At 49.1% G+C, this 22,451-nt stretch overlaps 1 protein-coding gene across 2 annotated transcripts; it reads right to left on the bottom strand.

Moving 5' to 3' along the window:
- Positions 1–1,189: 1,189 nt before the first annotated feature.
- On the bottom strand, positions 1,190–10,552 carry LOC118089465 (eppin). 2 transcript variants are annotated; one of them, XM_035124177.3, is made up of 4 exons: positions 10,263–10,552; positions 7,721–7,897; positions 3,241–3,408; positions 1,190–2,321 (listed from the first exon to the last, which is right to left on the bottom strand). In XM_035124177.3, exons 1-4 carry the CDS (start codon positions 10,357–10,359, stop codon positions 2,269–2,271), a joined length of 495 nt encoding a protein of 164 aa, XP_034980068.1. In that variant the 5' UTR covers positions 10,360–10,552; the 3' UTR covers positions 1,190–2,268. The 2 variants fall into 2 exon arrangements, with proteins under 2 accessions (XP_034980068.1, XP_034980069.1); XM_035124178.3 differs by having other exon boundaries at positions 1,190–2,400; positions 10,263–10,539.
- Between the last annotated feature and the right edge of the window lie 11,899 nt (positions 10,553–22,451).

Genomic DNA, 22,451 nt, shown 5'->3' on the forward strand with positions numbered 1-22,451 from the left:
GGCAGGAGGAGGGGCATGGGGTCCTCAGGGTGCCAGGGGACCCAACTCTGGGTCCAGGGCCGGATTTAGGTTTGATGAGGCCCTCGGCTCCTGAAGGTCTCTTTCTTCCCTTTGGCGATCCCTCGTAGCCGAGTAAGATTGTGTTCCATAAACACGGTTTTAACAATGAGTGCGTAAGTGACTGTGGAGGCCAATTCTGGATCCACATTGGGCACATTGAGTTCCAGGCAGGAGTTGATCACGGTGTGGATTTGCCAAGCGCGCCTTCCTCTTAGCGCATTTCTCCCCTGTGTCCTGAGTTCGAGTGTCTTCAAAGCCCATGACACCTTTGGTAAAGGCTGTTCTCCAACACAGGCCAGTGTTTCCCAGTGTTTCCTGAAGGTAATGGGGCCCTTTATATGTCCAGTTGTCCTTTGTCAACAACAAATTGTTGCTCTTTTTGTGCTGAATATATGCTCTATGGTCATTTATGGACCTAGTAGGTATCAAGAGCCATTTGCACATGTTTCCATGCAAGCAGTCCATGCAGAATGTAGGCACCCTATATATAGAAATGAGCAAAGCAGGGATATTTTAGGGAGCAGGCTAGCAGGCGGGGCCCATGACTTAACGTCATAGGAGCCTACACAACACAAAACACTGTTGCTGTATGTAGGTTTCATTTTATTTGTTTTTTAACTTATATTTTGGAAATGTACATCCAGTTTCCCCCCCCCTTTAAATATTTTTTGGGGCCCCAAGAGAGTGGGGCCCTGAGCTAGAGCTCGTTTAGCTTATATGTAAATCCAGTCCGGATCTCCGTGCTACAGCTTGGAAACATCTGCCTTCAAATAAGACAAGCAGCTGGCACAACTCTAGTCTCTCTGCCAGCCAGGAGCTGAAGCTGAGGACGCCAGAGAAAGATCTGATGAAGCTAGGCCAGCCCAGCCCAGTTTGGCATGTCTCTTTAGACCCAGCTAAGGAGTACTGTACCTAAGAAGGGCGGGCATCGCAAACAAGACTGGTTCTCAGTCCCCCGCCCCACCCCACCCCCTCCCTCTCTGCCTACGCATCTGTGGCTTTGATAGGTGCTGCCTGGAATGTAGATCCACCAACGGTGACAGTCGGTACCCATTCATTCATTCATTCATTCGTTCGTTCGTTCATTCGTTCGTTCGTTCGTTCGTTCATTCATGAGCACCAGCCAAAATTCGTTTCTTTATTTCTTTATTTGAGTATTTATAAAGCACCAACTCATCAACAGAGAGACTAGATGACCCTTGGCATGGGCGTGGCCAGGAGGGCAGCTGCCCCCCTAAATCAATTAAAAAATTAAAAAATACATAGCTAACTGAGGTTCTGCTGCCCCACCCACACCCCAGCAAAGATCCTAGCTATGCCCATGACCCTTGGGGTCCCTTCCAACTCTACTGTTCTTGGATTCTAGGAACTTAACACTCAGGAGGCAGCCGCCGATATCTACTTTTTTCTGTACCTTGGACATAAGGTGACATCTTTTTCTCAGGGGGCACCTGTCTTGCATGGCTCAGTTTCCAAATGGGGAGGAGGACCTGCTATGAGCTTTGTTTGGACAAATGCAGTTTTTGTTTCCTTGGGGTGGGGTGGGGAGTGCAGCCATATTTCCTAGCCAAGCCCTCCTCCCCTTCCGGTGCAAACCAGTGCATCTCCCGCCACTCAGGTAGTCGCAGAGGTCAGAGACAGCTGCAGGGGGGAGGGGGAGCAACAGAAACGGTGAGAGGGGCCGGCCACATCGGCATGTCACCCAGCAGCGCTCCTTGGGTGAAATGATCCGCCTCAGAAGGTGGTGGACTCTCCTTCCTTGGAGGTTTATCAGCAGAGGTTTGATGGCCACCTGTCAGGGATTCTGCAGTGCAGGAGGTTGGACTAGAGGACCCTTGGAAGTCCCTTCCAACTCCACAATTCTATGATTCTAGGAGACTCCTAAACTTCTCCACGGGATCAATGAAAGGGACTTTGTGGACAAAGAGGCCCGAAGCCCAAGTTCTTGGTCTCCCTTGCCAGGACCATCACTCTGGAAACAGGAAACAGCAGGGAAGTGTCAGACTGGGGTTAAGTATCGATTGTGACACAGGCTTTCGACACAGATATTGCTTTCATGCAGAAACATGTCGGACGCGTTGCAGAGGGTGAGGCATTCCCAGGAAACCACAGTCAAGGAGCTGGCAGGCTGGAGGGCAGGCAGAGCAGAGCACGCACCCAGGATCGCTTGCTCCCCTCGCCCCATTTTCTGAGACAGAGTCAAAGATGTCAGGGGTCTCTGAGCCCCTTCTCCACCAGGCCAGGAAAGAAGGAGCAGCTGCCTGCTGAGAGGAGGACAGAGTCAGATCTCGCAGAGAGGGGGCAGGTCTGCCCCGATGGCTTTCTCAGACTAGGCTGTCCCTGGAAAAGAAAGGAGGACAATTGAGAGAAAGGGCAAGTCATGTCCTCCTCTGGAGCTTGGTGGGTCCACATATCGATCCCCTGCACCAAGAAGCTCCGGAGAAACACTCCAGCTGCTCCATCCTCCATATTACACCCCTTCAGAGATTTGATGATGGCGATCATATAGGAATCTAGGAAACTGCCCTAGACTGAATCAACCCATTGTTCCATGTTGCTCAGTATTGTCTACACCAGGCTCCCTCAACGTCGGCCCTCCAGATGTTTTGAGACCACAATTCCCACCATCCCTGACCACTGGGTCCTGCTAGCTAGGGATCATGGGAGTTGTAGGCCAAAAACATCTGGAGGGCCGAGGTTGAGGGAGCCTGGTCTACACCGACTGGCAGCAACAGCTCCGCAGGATTTCAGGCAGGAGTCTCTCTCTAAACTCCACCTGGAGGTGCCATTGAATCTGGGACCTTCTGCTTGCAAGATAGATGCTCTTACCACTGAGCTATATTGCTCTTCCTCATATCACCTCTCAGTCGTTTCTTCTCCAGGCTAAACACACCCAGCTCCCTCAACCGTTCCTCATAAGGCTTGGTTTCAAGGCCCTTGATCATCTTGGTCACCCTCTTCTGCACACCTTCCAGCTTGTCCATATCCTCCTTAAGTCATGGTGCCCCAAACAGGACTCCAGGTGGGATCTGGCCAAGGCAGAATAGAGTGCTGCTCCTATGGCTCCCCTTGATCTGGGCACTAGATAGACCTCTGCTGATGCAACCTGGAATAGCCTTTGCCTTTTTCGCTGCTGCATCACACTGTCAGCTCACGCTAAGCTTCAAAGTGCGTACTCACGGGACTTCCCACAGGTCCGGATGCAGTCATCTACCGTGTCGAAATTGTTCTTGTTCCCACCGCAGCCGCCGTAGACGAACTGCTCACATTTCTGGGTGGAGGCGTTGTAGAAGTAGCGGGCAAACATCGCCTTGCAGTTTCCGCAGACCGAGGGCAGGCGGCAAAAGTCTGTGGGGTGCAGAGAGAGGGAGAGAAGGAAGGGTGCAAAGCAATGTGAGGCTGGCCTTAGGAGGAAGAAAACATCAGAAGGCCCCGACCTTAGTTGGCAGCGCTTGATTTTCTACCCTATTGGTCGATCTTCTTGGCATGCAGGGGAGAAGAAAGGACGGAGGAGAATTCTTTGCATAACCGGACAGACCGGCTCTGAAAGTGCACAGACAAATTCAGGGAGGCTTCAGATGTTTACACTCAGGGCATGTGCTGGTTGGTGACAAATGTCACCCTTGGGTGGAAAAACCATGGCTGAGCTCATGCCCCAAAAATGCCAGCTGTCCTCGCCTTCCCTCTCAGTTCTCCTGGTCCAAATTGTGCCTCAGGATTTTAGAAAGAGCAAACTTCCAGAGAATTGTCGAATGAGACAAGGTGGTACTTAAACACCGTGGTCATATGGCTCACATAAACCAATTTTAAAAGTGGGAAAGCACAGGATTCAGTGCCGGATTCACGCATAAGCTAAACAAGCTCTAGCTTAGCCCCCCCCCTCTCTTGGGGCCCCCAAAACAATTTAAAGGATAAAAAAAACTGGATGTACATTTACAAAATATAAGATAAAAAGCAAATAAAATGAAACCTACATACAGCAACAGTGTTTTGTGTTCTGTTTGTTATGTGCAAATGGCTTTAGATACCTATTAGGTCCATAAATGACCATATAGCATCTATTCAACACAAAACACAGTGAAAATTTGTTGTTGACAAAGGACAGCTGGACATAGAAAGGGCCCCATTACCTTCAGGAGCTTAGGGCCTCATCAAACCTAAATCCTGCCCTGACAGGAGTACAAACAAAGGGATGGAAAATACGGAGCTCACTCCTGCAGGAGGCGGCGGCAGCCACCAACTAGTAGCTCAGACAGTAGAGAGCATGAGACTCTTAATCTCAGGGTCATGGGTTCAAGTCCCATTTTGGGCAAAACATTCCTGCATTGCAGGAGGTTGGACTAGACCAGGGTTGGTCAACCTTTTTATCCTACTGCCCACTAATGCATCTTTCTTGATGGTAAAATTTCCTTACCGCCCACCAGCTCTCGATGGAAGGAGGATTCAGCTTGTGCCGTGGAACCCCCTCCTGCCCACCTAGAATCCTGAAACGTCCACTAGTGGGCAGTAGGGACCAGGTTGACAACCCCTGGACTAGATGATCCCTTGTTGTCCCTTCCAACTCTCCAATTCTGTGATTCTATGAAAAAGGATTAGCCAGTTTCATGGAAGATAAGTCTGTCTGCTGGCCATGATGGAGTCTAAGCTCTGCATCCACAGCTGGAGGCAAGAATGCTTCTGAATATGGAAAAGGTAGGAGGGGAGATCAGCCATGGGCATACCCAGGATGAAAGCTGGGGGGGGGCACACCAGCCACGCCCCCAGCCACCTGATTGGCTAGCTGGCAATGACGTGGCCAGGATCCCCCAGGAGGCATGGTCAACATCCACGCCCCCCAGAGGTCTTGCACTCCTGCCTCGCCCTGCCTCCTTTAATGGAAGCGGTGACTAAAACGAGGTAGCAGCAGCGAAGCTGCCTCCATTGAAGGAAACCTGGACCTGGACCTGGGCTAACTTCAGCTCACACTCTTTCAAGTCACAGCGAGCACAGCACAGAAAGTGCTGCCCCACAATGCTCCACGGCACTTCATTTGCATGTATGCATGTATGCAAATGAGGTGCTGCGGAGCATTGTGGGGCAGCACTTTCTGTGCTGTGCTCGCTGTGACTTGAAGGAGTGTGGGCTGAAGTTGGCCCAGGTCCAGGTCCAGGTTTCCTTCAACGGTGGCAGTTTCACTGCCGTTGCTGCCGTTTTGCTTCAGCCAAGCAGGCTGAGGCAGAGCATAGCAGGCAGCGTCTCTGCCTGTCCTCTCCAGCTGCCCTGCTTCTAGGGGGGGCAGCTGCCCCCCTGCCCCATGCTGGGTACACCCATGAGATCAGCGCTTCTTAAGTTCTTATTTGCTTAGTTTAAAAAAACCAAAACCATAATTTTGCTCCAAATTTGCTTTTGAATATGTGCAAACGGTCCTTTCACTTTGTACCTTTGAGGACACAAGCGAAGGCTCAAACCAAGCTTGCTCTCACACAGAGAGAGTTGGAAGGGCTTCAAGTCACACCTACGCAGGTGAGTCTGCCTGCCCATAAACAGCCACAGGTGCGTTGGCAACAGCTGGCAACAGGCGCTGAGGAAGGCGAGGAGGACGGAGAGCCTCACGGCATTTGCATCATCCTGGTTCTGAGATGTTTTTGTGTGTCATCTTGCCAGCCTGGCCCAGCCCTCCTTGTGATGCAGGCAGAGGTGCTTCCCACCCAGCGCAAGACACAGAACCACAAAGAAACTTGAGGCAAGCCACACTGAAGGGTGTGGGGACACAGGTCGGCCTCTTCCTTCCTTCCTCCCTCCCTCCCTCCCTTCCCGAGACACAGGTGCTCACACCTTCAAGCTGAACCTCTCAGGTGGGAGGAGGGATTTGGCACAGGAAGCTCCTGGCTGGTTTCCAGATTCCATTGCAGGCACTGCTGCCGAGAGTGGAGAATTTCTGCAGGCACGGCTCCTTTAGCTGATACAGCGCCGTGCTTGGAGAAATTGTACCTGTTGGAATTGTACCTGTTTTGGAATGTTAAGAGCAAGGAAATTCTGCCCTGTAGGGGAGCGCAGCAAAGAAGATGGGGAAAGCACCCCTCAAACGTCAAGCAGTTTACACTTGCCATACGTCTGTGTCCTGTAGCAGGAAAACTACAATTCCCATATCCCACTCCCAACACTTCAGTCTCTCCATTCCCTGAAAGTCAGAATCTCCAGAGCCACCAAAGAATGAGCGATGTTCTGAAGACTGATTTTCAAAACTGCATTTTGAAGGTCCCTTTTAGGAATTAAAACGCACGCACACCTTGTGATGACTCGGGCTGCTGGGAATCTTTAACTGTGATTCCTGCATTGCAGGATGACGCTTGTCAGTCCCTGGACTCTACAATTCTATGACTTTTTAAAGGCAGCAATTATCCAGTTATTGCTTGAGAATCCCACACCCAAGATTAACTTTTGCACTTTAAACATGAGCAGATGCAGCCACGGTTTGCTCCAACCAGCCAAGGCTCCTGGCCTCCCGCCTTGTCCTCCTCACCTGCCCCCATCCATCGCTTTCATGCCACGTGGAGGATGCTGCCTGGGCACTTTGTGGAACCCTGCAACCTCCCTCCTCCCTCTGGTCAGCTTTGAGCTCCCCAGACACACAAGCCAGCCCGTGTAGCTGGACTGGAAACCTGCATTTGCCAAGCCCTCGCTGAGCCGGGGTGTTTGGGCGGCTGAAAGCAGGTTCCCCCGGCTGACTAGATCAGTGGGTCCCAAAGAGGGCAGTACCACCCCCTGAGAGGTGCGGGGCTACCTAGGGCTGTTAGCCACAGTGGCTGTGCTTTGCAGTTTAGAAATCTCATGAAATAAATAAACAAAGGGGTGGGGGAACAGCACTCAGTGGCAGAGACGCATCAGGCATCAGCTCCTTGCAATTCCCAATGGATTCAAACTACAAGAAAGAAGATTCCACCTCAACATTAGGAAGAACTTCCTGACAGTAAGAGCTGTTCGGCAGTGGAATTTAATGCCAAGGAGTGTGGTGGAGTCTCCTTCTTTGGAGGTCTTTAAGCAGAGGCTTGACAGGCATATGTCAAGAATGCTTTGATGGTGTTTCCTGCTTGGCAGGGGGTTGGACTGGATGGCCCTTGTGGTCTCTTCCAACTCTATGATTCTATGAAATATTGTCATAACTGACTTGAACCTGCAACTTTTGCATGGGCTGGATGTTAGTGACCCTTGGATTTTAGTATTCTAACAGTTTTCAGCGGTTTTCAAAAAAAAAAAAATCTAAGTAATTTAAGGGCCGTATAAGGTATGATGTCTTAGTGTTCCAATCCAAAGCATTTTCACGTAAGGCTCTGAATAAAGTTTGAATACCATGTTTAAATCACATTTGTCTATGCAATTACAGCGGTATGGGGAGGGACCCAATAACGTGATTCAGTATAGCAAAAGGGGGGGGGGAATCTGCACCAATCATGTACAATATCCTTTAGGAGTCTGGCGGTGGGGTGCAGAAATTTATCGAATTTGAAAGAAAGCAAGAATTGAGGAATAGGGTCTCCCATCCTCGCCACAATAATTTTGGTGGGGTGGACTTTTTAGATTGCTCACCTCCCACGAACACCCCCCCCCAACCCACAGAAAGGAAGCCGCAGGGACAGGCAAGAGGCAAACAAGCAGGGGGCCCACCCAGCACCCCACTCACCAATGATGGCTTCCTGGCAGACGTAGCCACAGTCCCCTGGGCAGCACTTCTGGGTGCCCGGACACTGGGAGTCATTGGCACAGGTGGAGCAGGAATTGTTTTGGAGGCAGGCGCTACAGTTCCTCTCTTCGAAGATATTCGCCATGGGTGGCATGTTGTAGCAGTAGCCGTACTTGCCTGCAAGGCAACAGCCACAGGTGAATCTCACCAAAGGGACAGGGAAGGGCAGCCGAAACTATCAAGGGGGTGGAGCAAAGGTTGCAGCGTTTGGGACTTTTGGGCTTTGATTAAAGGTGGCCAAGGGATTGTCTACGCTTCCGCTTGTCCTGTGTCTACAAAGCACAGGTCCAAACAGTTTTGCTTTTGTCTCACCGCTTTCCCCTGGAAAACCTGCTCTTTAGTGATTAATCAGCACAAATGACAGTTCGTGGAAAACCCAATTGCTGTTTGTTCCAATTCAGCGCTAAAGATGGGATTTTCCCAGGGGAAAGCAGTGGGGCAAACAGAGGTGTGCATAAGACCTGGGAGGCAACATGTAGACGTTTACAAAACAATGCCTGGCACAGAGAAAGGGGAGAGAGAAAAGACACACACACACTCTCTCTCTCTCCCTCCCTCCCCCCCCTCTCTCCTAATATGAGAACTCATGGGCATCCAATGAAGATGAATGTTGGAAGACTCAGGACAGGTAAAAGAAAATCCTTTTTCACACAGTGCAGATTTAAACTGTGGAACTCCCTGCCACAGGAGGCAATGAGGGCCACCAAGCTGGAAGGCTTAGAAAGAGGGTTAGAGAATTTCAGAGAGATGAAATTCATCACTAGCCAGGATGGCTCTGCTCAATGCTTCTTGAAAGCCACTTGCTGGAAACCTCAGGAGAGGAGGAGAGGAGCTCTCATGCTCTAATCCAGTTTGTGGGTTTCCCATAATGGACATCTGGTTGGCCGCTGTAAGAACAGCATGCTGGGCTAGATGAGTCACTGGTCTCATCCAACAGGGTGGCCTTGTATTCTTAAGGGACCCACAAAGGGCCACTTATATAGGCCCATCTCCAGAGCTTAACCCCTCCACCCCCCACAAAGAAGTGCAAGAGGTAACAACATAAGACAAATTCATCTTTGCAAACAAAATGAATTTTAACAAGGAGAAATGTAAAGTACTACACTTGGGCAAAAAAATGAAAGGCACAAATACAGGATGGGAGACACCTGGCTTGAGAGCAGTACAGGTGAAAAGGATCTAGGAGTCTTGGTAGACCACAAACTTGACATGAGTCAGCAGTGTGATGCAGCAGCTCAAAAAGCCAATGCAATTCTGGGCTGCATCAATAGGAGTATAGCATCTAGATCAAGGGAAGTAATAGTACCACTGTATTCTGCTCTGGTCAGACCTCACCTGGAGTACTGTGTCCAGTTCTGGGCACCACAGTTCAAGAAGGATACTGATAAGCTGGAACGTGTCCAGAAAAGGGGCAACCAAAATGGTCAAAGGCCTGGAAACGATGCCTTATGAGGAACGGCTTAGGGAGCTGGGTATGTTTAGCCTGGAGAAGAGAAGGTTAAGGGGTGATATGATAGCCATGTTCAAATATATGAAAGGATGTCATATGGAGGAGGGAGAAAGATTGTTTTCTGCTGCTCCAGAGCAGCGGACACGGAGCAATGGATTAAAACTTCAAGAAAGAAGATTCCACCTAAACATTAGGAAGAACTTCCTGACAGTAAGAGCTGTTCGGCAGTGGAATTTGCTACCAAGGAGTGTGGTGGAGTCTCCTTCTTTGGAGGTCTTTAAGCAGAGGCTTGACAGGCATATGTCAAGAATGCTTTGATGGTGTTTCCTGCTTGGCAGGGGGTTGGACTGGATGGCCCTTGTGGTCTCTTCCAACTCTATGATTCTAATGCTCAGATCGCCTGCTGCTTGATGCACACCCCTAAAAACAAACAGCCCCATCCCAGTCTGGACAACCCACCTTGTGGGGCATTTAAAGAAACACTGTGCCAGAAGAGTCCCATCATTTCCTGGCCTGCACCCCCAGACCACTGGTGGAGAGAGAAGGGACATCATACCACAAAAAACTCAGGTGTGCATCTTGGGGGTGGGGGCGGAAAAAGGATCTTCAGAACAGCAGCAGCAGCAGCAGCCAGGAGAAGAGAAGGTGGAGAGAGGTGACCTGAGAGCCACCTGAGGGCTGTCACCTGGAAGATGGAGCAAGCTTGATTTCTGCTGATCCAGAAGGGAGGACTTGAACCAACGGCTTCGAGTTACAAGAAAGGAGATTCCGACCAAACCTTGCGAAGAACTTTCCAACAGTAAGAGCTACTAGGCAGTGGAATGGTCTCCCTCGGAAGGTGGCGAACTCTCCTTCACTGGAGGTTGGGTGGCCATATGTCAGGGATTCTAGAGCTGCGATTCCTGCATTGCAGGGGGTTGGACTAGAGGACCTTTGGGTCCCTTCCATCTCTACAATCCTGTGTTCCAGTGACCACCCAAGGTGGCCCCAGCCCAGCCTCAAAGGCCCCAGGCTCCCTCCGAGCGCACTCACCTTGTTCTTCCTTGGCATCCAAAGTGGGCATGCAATGGGCCCCCAGGGCCAGCAGGGTCACGGAGAGGAAGAGGAGGAGGAGGCCACCTGCCTTCATGGTGCTGCCAGAGTCGTGTCTGAGCCCTGCCAGCTGAGCCCGGCGGCTTTTAAAGGGCCAGGCAGGCGGGGACGGCTCACGGGCGACGGGCTAAGGCTTGTCACAAGCTGGCTCACTGGATTCCCTTCTAATCCAGCCCCAGAGCAACAGCCCTACCCAGGTCGGCGTATTCCCAAAACACGGGGGAGGTGTCACATTGCAACACCCAGCCGCAGGGAGACCAGTCAGACTGGAGCCTGGCCGAGGGGGCGGGGGGGAGAGAGAGAGAAGCGGGGAGTTGTCAATCTCCACTCTCCAGAGTTCCCATTTCCCCCCAATCCTAATTTCAGTTGTCCACATTCATGCAGCAGTTTCCAATATATATGTATTTAGTCCTCCTAAAAACTCACTAGTGTTTTAGGATAAATTTCACCTGACAAAGGCATTTTTGGATGTCGTATTCACTCCTTTCATATTTTGAGATAGGATAGATAGATAGATAGATAGATAGATAGATAGATAGATAGATAGATAGATAGATAGATGATAGATAGATAGATATAGATAGATAGATGATAGACATAAGGCAATGTAACTATCATTGTTTTAAAATTGTGTTTTGATGCTGTGACTCATCTTGGGACCTTTGGGTGGAGGGCAGGAAATTCTAAATAATAATATTTCTAATACTAATAATAGCATTTCATTATATTAATATAATGCATTATATGTGCAGTTTTTATGGAGACATGCACCTCTGTGCGTGCGTGCGTGCATGCATGCGTGTGTGTGCGCACACACACACACACACACACACCATCTATGCAATTTTGTACCTATTTGGGGGGGTGGAGAATTGCATTGCAAAATTCAGAGAAATGTGAATTTCAACAGAGAGCTCTGTTTCGGTTTGGCTAGGCTGGAGAATCAAGAAGTAGCACCCGGGTGACCTTCATCCGTGTCCTCTTGGCCCCCTCATGCCACCCACACTGTGCAGAGTTCGCCAGAAGGACAGGGCAGCTTTTGGTGGCCACCGAAAGTGCACCTCACCCCACCCTCCCTCAGCCATTGTTCAGCTATGGCTTATCATTAGCCAGGCTAAGCGCCCTGGCACCTGACTGGCAGAACGGAACACACCTGGATTGCTGCGCCAAAGAGGGCAATCGAAGCTGCGGAGACCAGGAGGCAGGGCTGGATTGGAAGGGAAATGCACGCGTTGCAACTGGAACAAAGAACAACAACCCTCAAAGCCATTTACAAAAATGATAAGAGAAAAATCAACAATCATTTAAGACTTTGGTAAAGTTAAAATAGCAATAACATCTGGGTAGATTTGCATAAACTGAAATGTTTTTAGCAAGCACCGAAAGGAAGCACCAGTGATGGCTCTTCTTGTTGTTTAGTTGCTTACTCGTGTCCAACTTTTCGTGACCCCATGGACCATAGCACGCTAGGCACTCCTGTCTTGCACTGCCTCCCGCAGTTTGGTCAAACTCATGTTCGTAGCTTTGAAAACACTGTCCAACCACCTCGTCCTCTGTCATCCCCTTCTCCTTGTGCCCTGAATCTTTCCCAACATCAGGGTCTTTTCCAGGGAGTCTTCTCTTCTCATGAGGTGGCCAAAGTATTGGAGCCTCAGCTTCAGGATCTGTCCTTCCAGGGAGCACTCAGGGCTGATTTCCTTCAGAATGGATAGGTTTGATCTTCTTGCAGTCCATGGGACTCTCAAGAGTCTCCTCCAGCACCATAATTCAAAAGCATCAATTCTTCGGCGATCAGCCTTCTTTATGGTCCAGCTCTCACTTCCATACATCACTACTGGGAAAACCATAGCTTTAACTATACGGACCTTTGTAGGCAAGGTGATGTCTCTGCTTTTTAAGATGCTGTCTAGGTTTGTCATTGCTTTTCTCCCAAGAAGCAGGCGTCTTTTAATTTCGTGACTGCTGTCACCATCTGCAGTGATCAAGGAGCCCAAGAAAGTAAAATCTCTCACTGCCTCCATTTCTTCTCCTTCTATTTGCCAGGAGGTGATGGGACCAGTGGCCATGATCTTGGTTTTTTTGATGTTGAGCTTCAGACCATATTTTGCGCTCTCCTCTTTCACCTTCATTAAAAGGTTCTTTAATTCCTCCTCACTTTCTGCCATCAAGGTTGTGTCATCTGCATACCTGAGGTTGTTGATATTTCTTCCGGCAGTCTTAATTCCGGCTTGGGATTCATCCAGCCCAGCCTTTCACATGATGAATTCTGCATATACCAGTAAGTTAAATAAGCAGGGAGACAATATACAATTGTGATGGCTCTTGCCTGATGCCAAAAGGCAGAGGGCTCAAAAGTGCAGGTGCTGCCACGCTAAATAATAATAATAATAATAATAATAATAATAATAATAATAATAATTTAATAATAATAATTTATTTATACCCCACCCATCTGGCTGGGTTTCCCTAGCCACTCTGGGTAGCTTCCAACAGAAAGACTGAGTTCTTGCAAATGCAAAAAACAAGGCATTGTATGGCACCTGTAACAGGGCCAGTTCTAGAGTGAGGTGATCTTGCAGGTAAACTGAGCCCAAGTTGTTAAGGGCTTTGTATACTAATTGTTGAACTTGGCCTGGCAGCAAAGAGGCAACCAGTGCAGATCTCTGGGCATGGGAGTTATATGCCGACAAGGCCTTGCTCCTCTTAGCAATCATGCTGCAGCATTCTGCATGAACCGTGGCTTGCTTCCTCCTCCTCCTCCTCCTCCTCCTCCAACTCCTCCAACCTGCACTGCCTGTTTACTTCTCCCACCATCATGCCAGCCTCCTGCCCCAAATGCACCTGGCCTGGGCTCCCACCACCACCTGCGTGTGACCTAGCCCTGGCCCCAGACACCCTCCTGGCTCCTGACCCAATGGGGCAAGGCACCTCGAGGTTCAAGGCCTCCACCCACGCCCTGAGCTAGACCTGCAGCCCCAGGCACAGCGACTGGGCACCTCCGACTCCCTCTCGTGCCTCTTGCCACCTGCTGCTCTGCCAGAGGCGGAGGGTAAACTGTGGAACTCCCTCCCACAGGGGGCAGTGAGGGCCGCCAACCTAGATGGCTCCAAAGGAGGATTGGACAGATTCCTGGAAGAGGAGAGGGCTTTCGATGGATGCTAGTCACAATCGCTTTGCTCTGCCTACACAGTTGGAAGCAGCAGTGCTTTTAAATGCCAGTTGCTGGAAACCACAGGAGGGGAGAGGGCCTTTGTGCTTGGATCCTGCATCCTGGTTTCCCACAGGCACCTGCTTGGCCACTGTGATGCTGGGCTAGATGGTCTATTGTTCCTGATCCAGCAGGCTCACCTTACGTTCTGATGTTCTTAAGGAGGAGGAGGCGACAGAGGAGAAGAAGGGAAAATAAGAGACGGAGGGGGAGGCAGGGAATCTTCCATCCTCCTGATAAGTTAGACCTGCACCCTGGGCAGGCAAGGAACAGGGCAGAGGGGGACCTGCTTTCTCTGAGTGACATTGCCATGATGGGCCTCATTTCAGCAAGGAGGAAGAGGCAGGGGTGGGCTATCATGGGAAAGGTGGGCACTTGGAGGAAGTGAGAGAGGTAGCGTCACTCACACAGGTGTTCACACAGGGAGGCAATTCCTGGCACAAATGCCCAATGTTGCATCTTACAGGCTTCCGGAGTGTGGTTTTGAATCAACGGAAGGGAAGGGCCAGGTACTTTGCATGCTGCTAGTCCTCAAGCCGCCCATGGTTGATTTGCATTTGACAAAATCCTTCCAGAAGAGCAATCCTGGAATTACCAGTTCCTTCGTACCTGAAGCTTCTGGCTTTGCCATCTCTAAAGGAAATGTTTACATGCACCATCCCCATATGAAATGGAGTCCCGTAATTACGGTAACTGCTCACTTCTCTGTTTCAGTTGCAAAAACCCTTTACTATTCCTGCACAAATCCATTCAGAGGTGACAAGGGTGAGGCACAGAAATGGGAAGCAGAAATGTTAGCGGGAATCTCCACGCTGGACGGGGATTTCTTGGGTGCGTAATTTTTGTAGGAACATTATAGCCAACGTCCTGGCAGTATAAACTCCTCACTTGCCTTGGTAAACTTTCTCTCTGCCCAGAGAGAAAGTCCTGCTCCGAGTTAGGGATGGAGAAGGAATTCAATCCTGTTTACATTTAAAGCTGAATTTATCGCATCTGCACTTTTGAAAACAATAGACAACCCAACATGAAGCCTTCGTTCATCATTCACACTAAAACAAGCCTACTTCAGAAAGTTGATGGGAATTTTTATCTGTTTTTAGCCTGTGGTTTATTTCTTAAATTACTGTTGTTATTTTTTCCTACTGATAATTTTGACGTTTTACACTCGGAGGGTTTTCTTTACAATCTTGACGTGCATCAATCTTATTAAAATAAATAATTAAAATAAATCATCCAGTTTTCCTGATGCAGCTCTCCAGCCCATAGCTGCCAAGTTTTCCCTTTTCTCGCGAGGAAGCCTATTCAGCATAAGGGAAAATCCCTTAAAATAAGGGATAACTTGGCAGCTATGCTCCAGCCAAACAGTGTTCACAAAAATGCATTATATTAGGGAAATTGCTTTACAAAAATGTGTATATTTCGGTCAAAACTCCAGACAAAAAAATGTGTTTGTTATGAGAAATCCACACAAAAATGTTGATGCATTTTGGGGGGGGGGGGCTGATGAAATAAAAAGCACTGAAGTTGACAGATCCTGCCAGCCCTACCCATTAATTTAAATGGATCTACTCTGAGTAGGACAACATTGGCTATAGCTCTATCTCATTCATGGTAGCATTTCACTCCTCCATTGCTGATGTGTGATATCACATGCCTGCGTTTACTTTCTAGGCTTGGGAAGCCTGAGAACGGAAGCGAGCCTTATCTCTTCCGCTCTGTTATGTTTTTGACTTTCTGTTCTCTCTCGGAGCTGAAGTGAGAGGACGCCATGATCACTTTGTCCTATATTTGCATGTTCAGACCCAGAGACCTCCCCCACCCCCAGAAATAAATTCACACTTGACTCAAATTTTAGTTTGGTTTTTGGCAGAGTTTCGGCCACAACTTTATTGATTGCAGAAAGTGAGTGGTTGCATAGGCTCTGGTTCGACTAGCTCCCTGCACCCTTGCAGGTAGCGCTGGCCCAGGGCACCAGCATAGGTCAGCCAAGGGTGAACACCTGGATAGGCGAAAGGCTGTCTGCCACCCAGATGTCCCCCTGGACTCAGGCACGGGCACAACCCCCTCACAGGGGTTGACCAAACCATTTGAGTCCCTGGATTCCTTTAACGGAACACCCTTCACATAGGGATGGCGAGAGCGTTCTCCCATCCCTATCACCTGAAACAGTGCCGATCCGCCACACAAGCAACCAAAATGGTCAAAAGCCTGGAAACGATGCCTTATGAGGAACGGCTTAGGGAGCTGGGTATGTTTAGCCTGGAGAAGAGAAGGTTAAAGGGTGATATGATAGCCATGTTCAAATATATAAAAGGATGTCATATAGAGGAGGGAGAAAGGTTGTTTTCTGCTGCTCCAGAGAAGTGGACACGGAGCAATGGATTCAAACTGCAAGAAAAAAGATTCCACCTAAACATTAGGAAGAACTTCCTGACAGTAAGAGCTGTTCAGCAGTGGAATTTGCTACCAAGGAGTGTGGTGGAGTCTCCTTCTTTGGAGGTCTTTAAGCAGAGGCTTGACAGGCATATGTCAAGAATGCTTTGATGGTGTTTCCTGCTTGGCAGGGGGTTGGACTGGATGGCCCTTGTGGTCTCTTCCAACTCTACAATTCTATGATTCTATGAGCACCCGCGCTCGCCACCAACCACTCACACCTGTAACCAATCCCTTAACCCTGTTGACATGTCAGCCACAAATCACTCAGCCACAAATCATTCCCAATCACAGGCAGGTGAACCTCATTAAGCCTGTAAAAGGGATGCACCACAGAAGGTAATGCCCGGGTGACGGATCACTGTCCCGCCCAAGGCCAGAACCTTCTTGGCCACTGCGCTCTGGACGCGCCTCCTGCCCCTCTCGGTGGCAGCTGGGCATCGGCTACTACGCCACACATGTCGCTGCAACAGCTGCGACCAAAAAATTCTGAGTCGAGGAAGAGCTGCCTTCAACTCTTCCTAGTCCTCCTGCATGCGGGTCCACAGGCTCAAGCCGGGAGCTTCCGGCAAATCGTTCTCGCCCAGCTGCACCACAATCGCTGCAGGCGTGCCTTCCTCAGACACCTTCGCCTGCACCGTCGGGAGAAGCTCCTCCCAACGCATTCCTCATCTGGATATCCAGGAGACGTAAGCATGGTCAAGGAGTCCGAGCCTGCGTCCGAATCCAGACTCCGCCGTCCTCCTGCTGGCCTAGTGGACAATGCTGTGCCCGACTATCCGGGTGTGCAGGGTAGGCAGACCTAGGAATGAACAAAACAACATTAGCAACTGCACCTCAGCGCCACATCCGAACATAACCCTTGTATGCTTCATATTTCCAGTGGGCCAGATCCTTAATCCTGTCAATGGACAGGCCCCAATGCGCAACGGTGGTAGCTGTCCCAATACGGAAAGAATGAGGTGCAAACTCACTGGCCAGCAGGCCACATGCTGTGGTTGCCTTATGCAACTGATGCCTCCACGTGGACCGGGAAGGGGCCATCCCCAGGCGGGCAAAGTGAGAAATATTTTTTGGCATCTTTCACTGGACAAGGGCCGGGCTGACCAGTGGCAGGCAGCCTCATCAAGGCACCTCTGCCCAACTGGTCTGTTTAAGGAATTTCAAATACAGTGGTACCTCGGTTTATGAACACAATTGGTTCCGGAAGTCTGTTCATAAACTGAAGCGTTCATAAACTGAAGCGAACTTTCCCATTGAAAGTAATGGAAAGTGGATTAATCCGTTCCAGACGGGTGCGCGAAGTACTTAAACTGAAGCGTTCATAAACTGAAACATGGGTGTAATTGGTTCCGGAAGTCTGTTCATAAACTGAAGCGTTCATAAACTGAAGCGAACTTTCCCATTAAAAGTAATGGAAAGTGAATTAATCCGTTCCAGATGGGTCCGCGGCGTTCATAAACCGAAAATTCATAAACCGAGGTGTTCATAAACCGAAGTTCCACTGTAGTGAGCACCAGCTCTCCAAAAGCAAACCCCTGGGGGCCCTTCCTTTTGCTGACTCCAGCACCACTTCACCCACACACAGTGCACCCAAAAATGCAATTGAAAAGGCTGCCGAAAAGAGTCTCGCCTCATAAATAGACCAGCAAACTAGTCTCAGCTTGCCGCGCACAGCGCATAAAATGTCAAATGTGACCTGTCTCCTACCTGGTGACTTAGGTGGCTGCAACCTGGCCCAGCCCTCAAGAGCCTTGTGCACCACAAACTTTGCACAAGGGTCTCTAGAATAGAGGGACTTACAGAATAATGAAATGGCAGAAGACTGAATTTGTATGGACTTCACTGCACCACCCATAAAGTGCAGGTGAGCCAAATACTGCAACACCTGATGTGTGGATGGAGACTCTGTACTGTCGCTAGTCAAAAGCTGTGCTCTGAAAACTAAAAAGTCACCTGGAGTACTGTGTCCAGTTCTGGGCACCACAGTTCGAGAAGGATACGATAAGCTGGAACGTGTCCAGAAGAGGGCAACCAAAATGGTCAAAGGCCTGGAAACGATGCCTTATGAGGAACGGCTTAGGGAGCTGGGTATGTTTAGCCTGGAGAAGAGAAGGTTAAGGGGTGATATGATAACCATGTTCAAATATATAAAAGGATGTCATATAGAGGAGGGAGAAAAGTTGTTTTCTGCTGCTCCAGAGAAGCGGACACGGAGCAACGGATTCAAACTACAAGAAAGAAAATTCCACCTAAACATTAGGAAGAACTTCCTGACAGTAAGAGCTGTTCGACAGTGGAATTTGCTGCCAAGGAGTGTGGTGGAGTCTCCTTCTTTGGAGGTCTTTAAGCAGAGGCTTGACAGCCATCTGCCAGGAATGCTTTGATGGTGTTTCCTGCTTGGCAGGGGGTTGTACTGGATGGCCCTTGTGGTCTCTTCCAACTCTATGATTCTATGATTCTATGAAAGTCCATCCAGGCCTTCTTATAAGATCTCAATGTGGAAGGAGAAACAGATGCTACTACTCCCTGAAGGATTAGCTGCTGCCAAGGTTCCAAATCGGAAAGGTGAACAAAATGGCGATCAAGCTAACGGGGGGGGGGGTATTCCCGGCCCTAGGAAATTCCCCACCAGCCCCCAAGCAGAACGGTAATGGAAAATTAGCTAATTGCTCAGAGAGAGAACTCTCAAAGATGCCCAAAGCGATCGGCTGGACAGCATAGCCCAGACAACTTAACGCACAAATCGCCCGATAAATTGAAAGCCCTGAAGCTGCAGCCGGAACAGAGAACAAAAAAGGCGCTGCATAGAGAGCCCAAAGGGAAAATTCAGCGGGCAGCGGCAGGCTCCGCAGACCAGGAGCGCTCAGGGGGCGAAAGCCCCTCTAGGGGGAAGGGAAGGGAAAGGAAAGGAAGGGAAAGGAATAAAATTAACGAAGGAGGGAGAAGAAAACAATTGGAAGGAATTTAGGAACAAGAAGGGATAATGGAAAGAAATCACCAGGATGATCCTTCAAAGATGATCTTTCTCAGCTGCACAGAGGACATGCTGTTAGCTTGTTCTGAATGCACGTGTCGAAAGAGGAAGCTCTGGGTCACATGCATGGGTATATATAGGTCCCTCGATCCGTTTGGACTGCGCCCCATTGGCCAGATTGAACCCAACATCGAGGGACCTACCAATCAGGTGTTGTGGCTGACCAATCTTACCCACCCACAACACAGGAGATCAGTCTCCTGGTCTCACCGCAACCTGTGCCCTCTCTTAGGGAGGACACGAGATACTGCTTAATAAAAGCTTGGAATGAGCACACCAATCTCCACTTTGTTTCTGCTAACCGCTTCTGACTGCATAGGCATCTGCTATGTGTCCCTGGAGCGTCCCAAGACTGATGATTTATGGACGTCCCGGAGCTGCACAACTTCAGGAAGACACATGGAGAGGTTTGTCTCACCTCGGAAGCTGCGTGGACCGACCAAACCCCCCCCCCACATTCAGGCAGTTCAGTCCCTCAATTTCATCCTCACAACAGCCCTGCAAGGCAGGTGAGACTGAGAGAGAAACTGGCCCAGGATGGGATTCAAAAACAGACCAAGGCCATGACTCTATCCATGACTCCATGTTCGCTCCCTAGCAGGCTGCTTCTGCCTAGGATTTCGGGGTGTGAAACCTCTACTGACCTCAAACATCCACTTAGTGCTTTTGTGTCTCAGGCCATCCCTCCTCCGTCTCTTTGCTAATCCTCCTTTTCATTTCCCTGTGCCTGCACTTTCATCTCCATATTGAAGATACATGGAGAGGAATTCAGGGGAGCACTAAACAGATCTCCCCACCAGCTCAAGCATTTCTCCTTGCCTGATACAATCCTAGAATGGTAGAGTTGGACTATCTAGCATCCAAGGGCCATCTAGTCCACCCCCCTGTGACACAAGAATCACACCTGAAGAATCCCTGACGGTGGCCATCCAACCTCTGTTTGAAAACCTCCAAGGAAGGAGAGTCTACAACCTCCTGAGGGGAATCAACCCATTCCACTGTTGAACAGCTCCTACTGCCAGAATTTTCTTCCTAGTGTTAAGTAGGAATCTCCACAGAGCCTAGGGCTTGCCGATCAGAAGGTCAGCGGTTCAAATCCCCGTGACGGGGTGAGCTCCTGTTGTTCGATCCCTGCTCCTGGCAACCTAGCAATTTGAAAGCACGTCAAAGTGCAAGTGGATAAATAGGGACCGCTCCAGCAGGAAGGTAAACGGCATTTCTGTGCACTGCTCTGGTTCGCCAGAAGCGGCTTTGTCATGCTGGCCACATGACCTGGAAGTTGTACGCCGGCTCCCTCGGCCAATAATGCGAGATGAGCGCCGCAACCCCAGAGTCGGTCACGACTGGACCTAATGGTCAGGGGTCCCTTTACCTTTACCTTTATATTAGGTCTTCCCCTCGGGAGCAGCAGAAACCAAGATGGCTCCCTCTTCCAGGGGACAGCCCTTCAGATACCTATCCTATCACTTCTCAGTCTCTGAGTTAATTTTGGGGGCAAAGCAGGGAAGAAAGACCTGCCACACTAGTGGAAGTCTTTGTACTTTGCATTTCCACTGGTAGTGTTTGCTATTTAAATTTTGTCCATAGATATGTTTAAAGCCCTTCTGTTCACCCACTTGAATTTCTAACTGCACTCCGCCATTAAAAAAAAAAAACCGTTTAAAAGCCTAGTGCACAAACTAGGAGGTGGCAAATTTTGAAAAGCTGGCATCACAAGATCAAGTAAATCAATTTTGCCACATTAATTAACCTAAATTGTTTTAATTGGATTTTGGATAAATGTGCAGTTAATTGTTACTGTTCTGGATCTGATTCAGACAACTTGTGCTATTTGATTCCTGCATTGTGGGGGGTTGGATGAGACGATCCTTGAGGTCCCTCCCAGCTCAGCAATTTATGTTTTTTTTATTCCTCAGTGGGGCTTGCAAACTGCTACGTATTCTGAATAATGCTTTTCATAGGTTAGGGGGGGCACCAAGATTGGGTTTATGGAACCAGGGGAGAGGAGACCCAAACAAATTTGGGAGCCACAGGTCTAGATACTAACAGACGAGTTGAACGGGCTAAGACAGGGCACCCCGTTATGTAGAACGTAAGAAGCCCCATGTGGTTGGATGAAGCTAGGAGCCATCTAGTTCAGCATTGTTCTCCCAGTGAGTGCCCAACCAGGTTCCAGCTTGACTTTAGCTTTTACTGTATTCTGCACCTGTTGGTTCTTAAAAGATGGAAGAACCCCAAAGTATCCAATGACTGGTCTGAAATAACCAGGTTGGGCTACAAAAACTGATGGAATATGCTGAAATGGCAAAGCTAACAGAAAGACTTAGAAACAAAGACAATAGAGAATTTAAAGAAGACTGGGAACCATTTGTGTTATATCTACAGAAACAATGTAAAGAAATGGACTCACTAGCAGGGTTTGAGTAAACACTTACTTTTTAAAAAAATGCTTTATTGAATTTAATTAATAGCAAAACATTCTTATGTGTGGTACATAGAAATATACAAATAAACACTTACAATTAACAAAAATAAATACAGAAGCTATAAAGATGATGTTAAAATGATAAGAGAAAACAATAATTAATATAAGAAACTTATATGAAAGTATAACAAAGCGAGCAGAGGAAGTTAATACGTAAAAAACCAGAAGAGGAAGTTGAGGGAAGTCGGGGGGGGGAGAGAGAATTTTGGGGAATGTATTCTTTGTATTTTTATTTCAATGATTTGATGTGTTGTCAACATGATAAAAATTTAAATGTTAATTTTTTAAAAATGAAATGACCAGGTTGGGGAGATATGACTTCCCTTGGCCTGTTCCTGCCGCTTGCTACGTCACCTGCCCCACTCACACCCAGGAGCTGAGCCTCAAGACAGGAGATCGAGACACAGCCCCACCCAAGGTGCAGGGAGAGGAGTTATCGCCAGCTGATCTCTCGCTCCTTGAAGACTCCCCAGCGGTGGAAAATCTGTCAGTCTGGCCCGCGAAACAGCCACCCCAGCCAGCAACACGCTTGACAGGCGTGGCAAACCTGTGCCTAAAGCAAATACACCAGACTGGATTCGGGAGGCCAATGTTATGGCAGCCGACTGAAGAGGGTGGTGTCATCCTGTATTATGTCAGGTGAAGGGCAGGTGAGCATGGCTGGGTCAGGAGGAGGACTGATGTGACCCCCCCAGATCACATAAGAGGAGCCTGCTGGATCAGGCCAATGGCCCATCTAGCCCAGCATCCTATTCTCACAGTGGCTGAACAGTTGCCTTTTATGGGAAACCAGCAGGCAGGATCCAAGCACAAGAGTTCTCTTCCCTCCTGTGGTTTCCAGCAACTGGGGTTCAGAAGCATTGCTGCCTCCATGAATTTGTCTAATCCTTTCTAAAAGCCAACCAGGTTGGTGGGATCCTGCTTGTGGGTTTCCCATAATGGGCACCAGTTTGGCCACCGTGAGAA

The sequence above is a fragment of the Zootoca vivipara genome, chromosome 7 (assembly GCF_965207765.1).
Source record: "Zootoca vivipara chromosome 7, rZooViv2.hap1.1, whole genome shotgun sequence".
NCBI classification, from domain to species: Eukaryota; Metazoa; Chordata; class Lepidosauria; order Squamata; family Lacertidae; genus Zootoca; species Zootoca vivipara.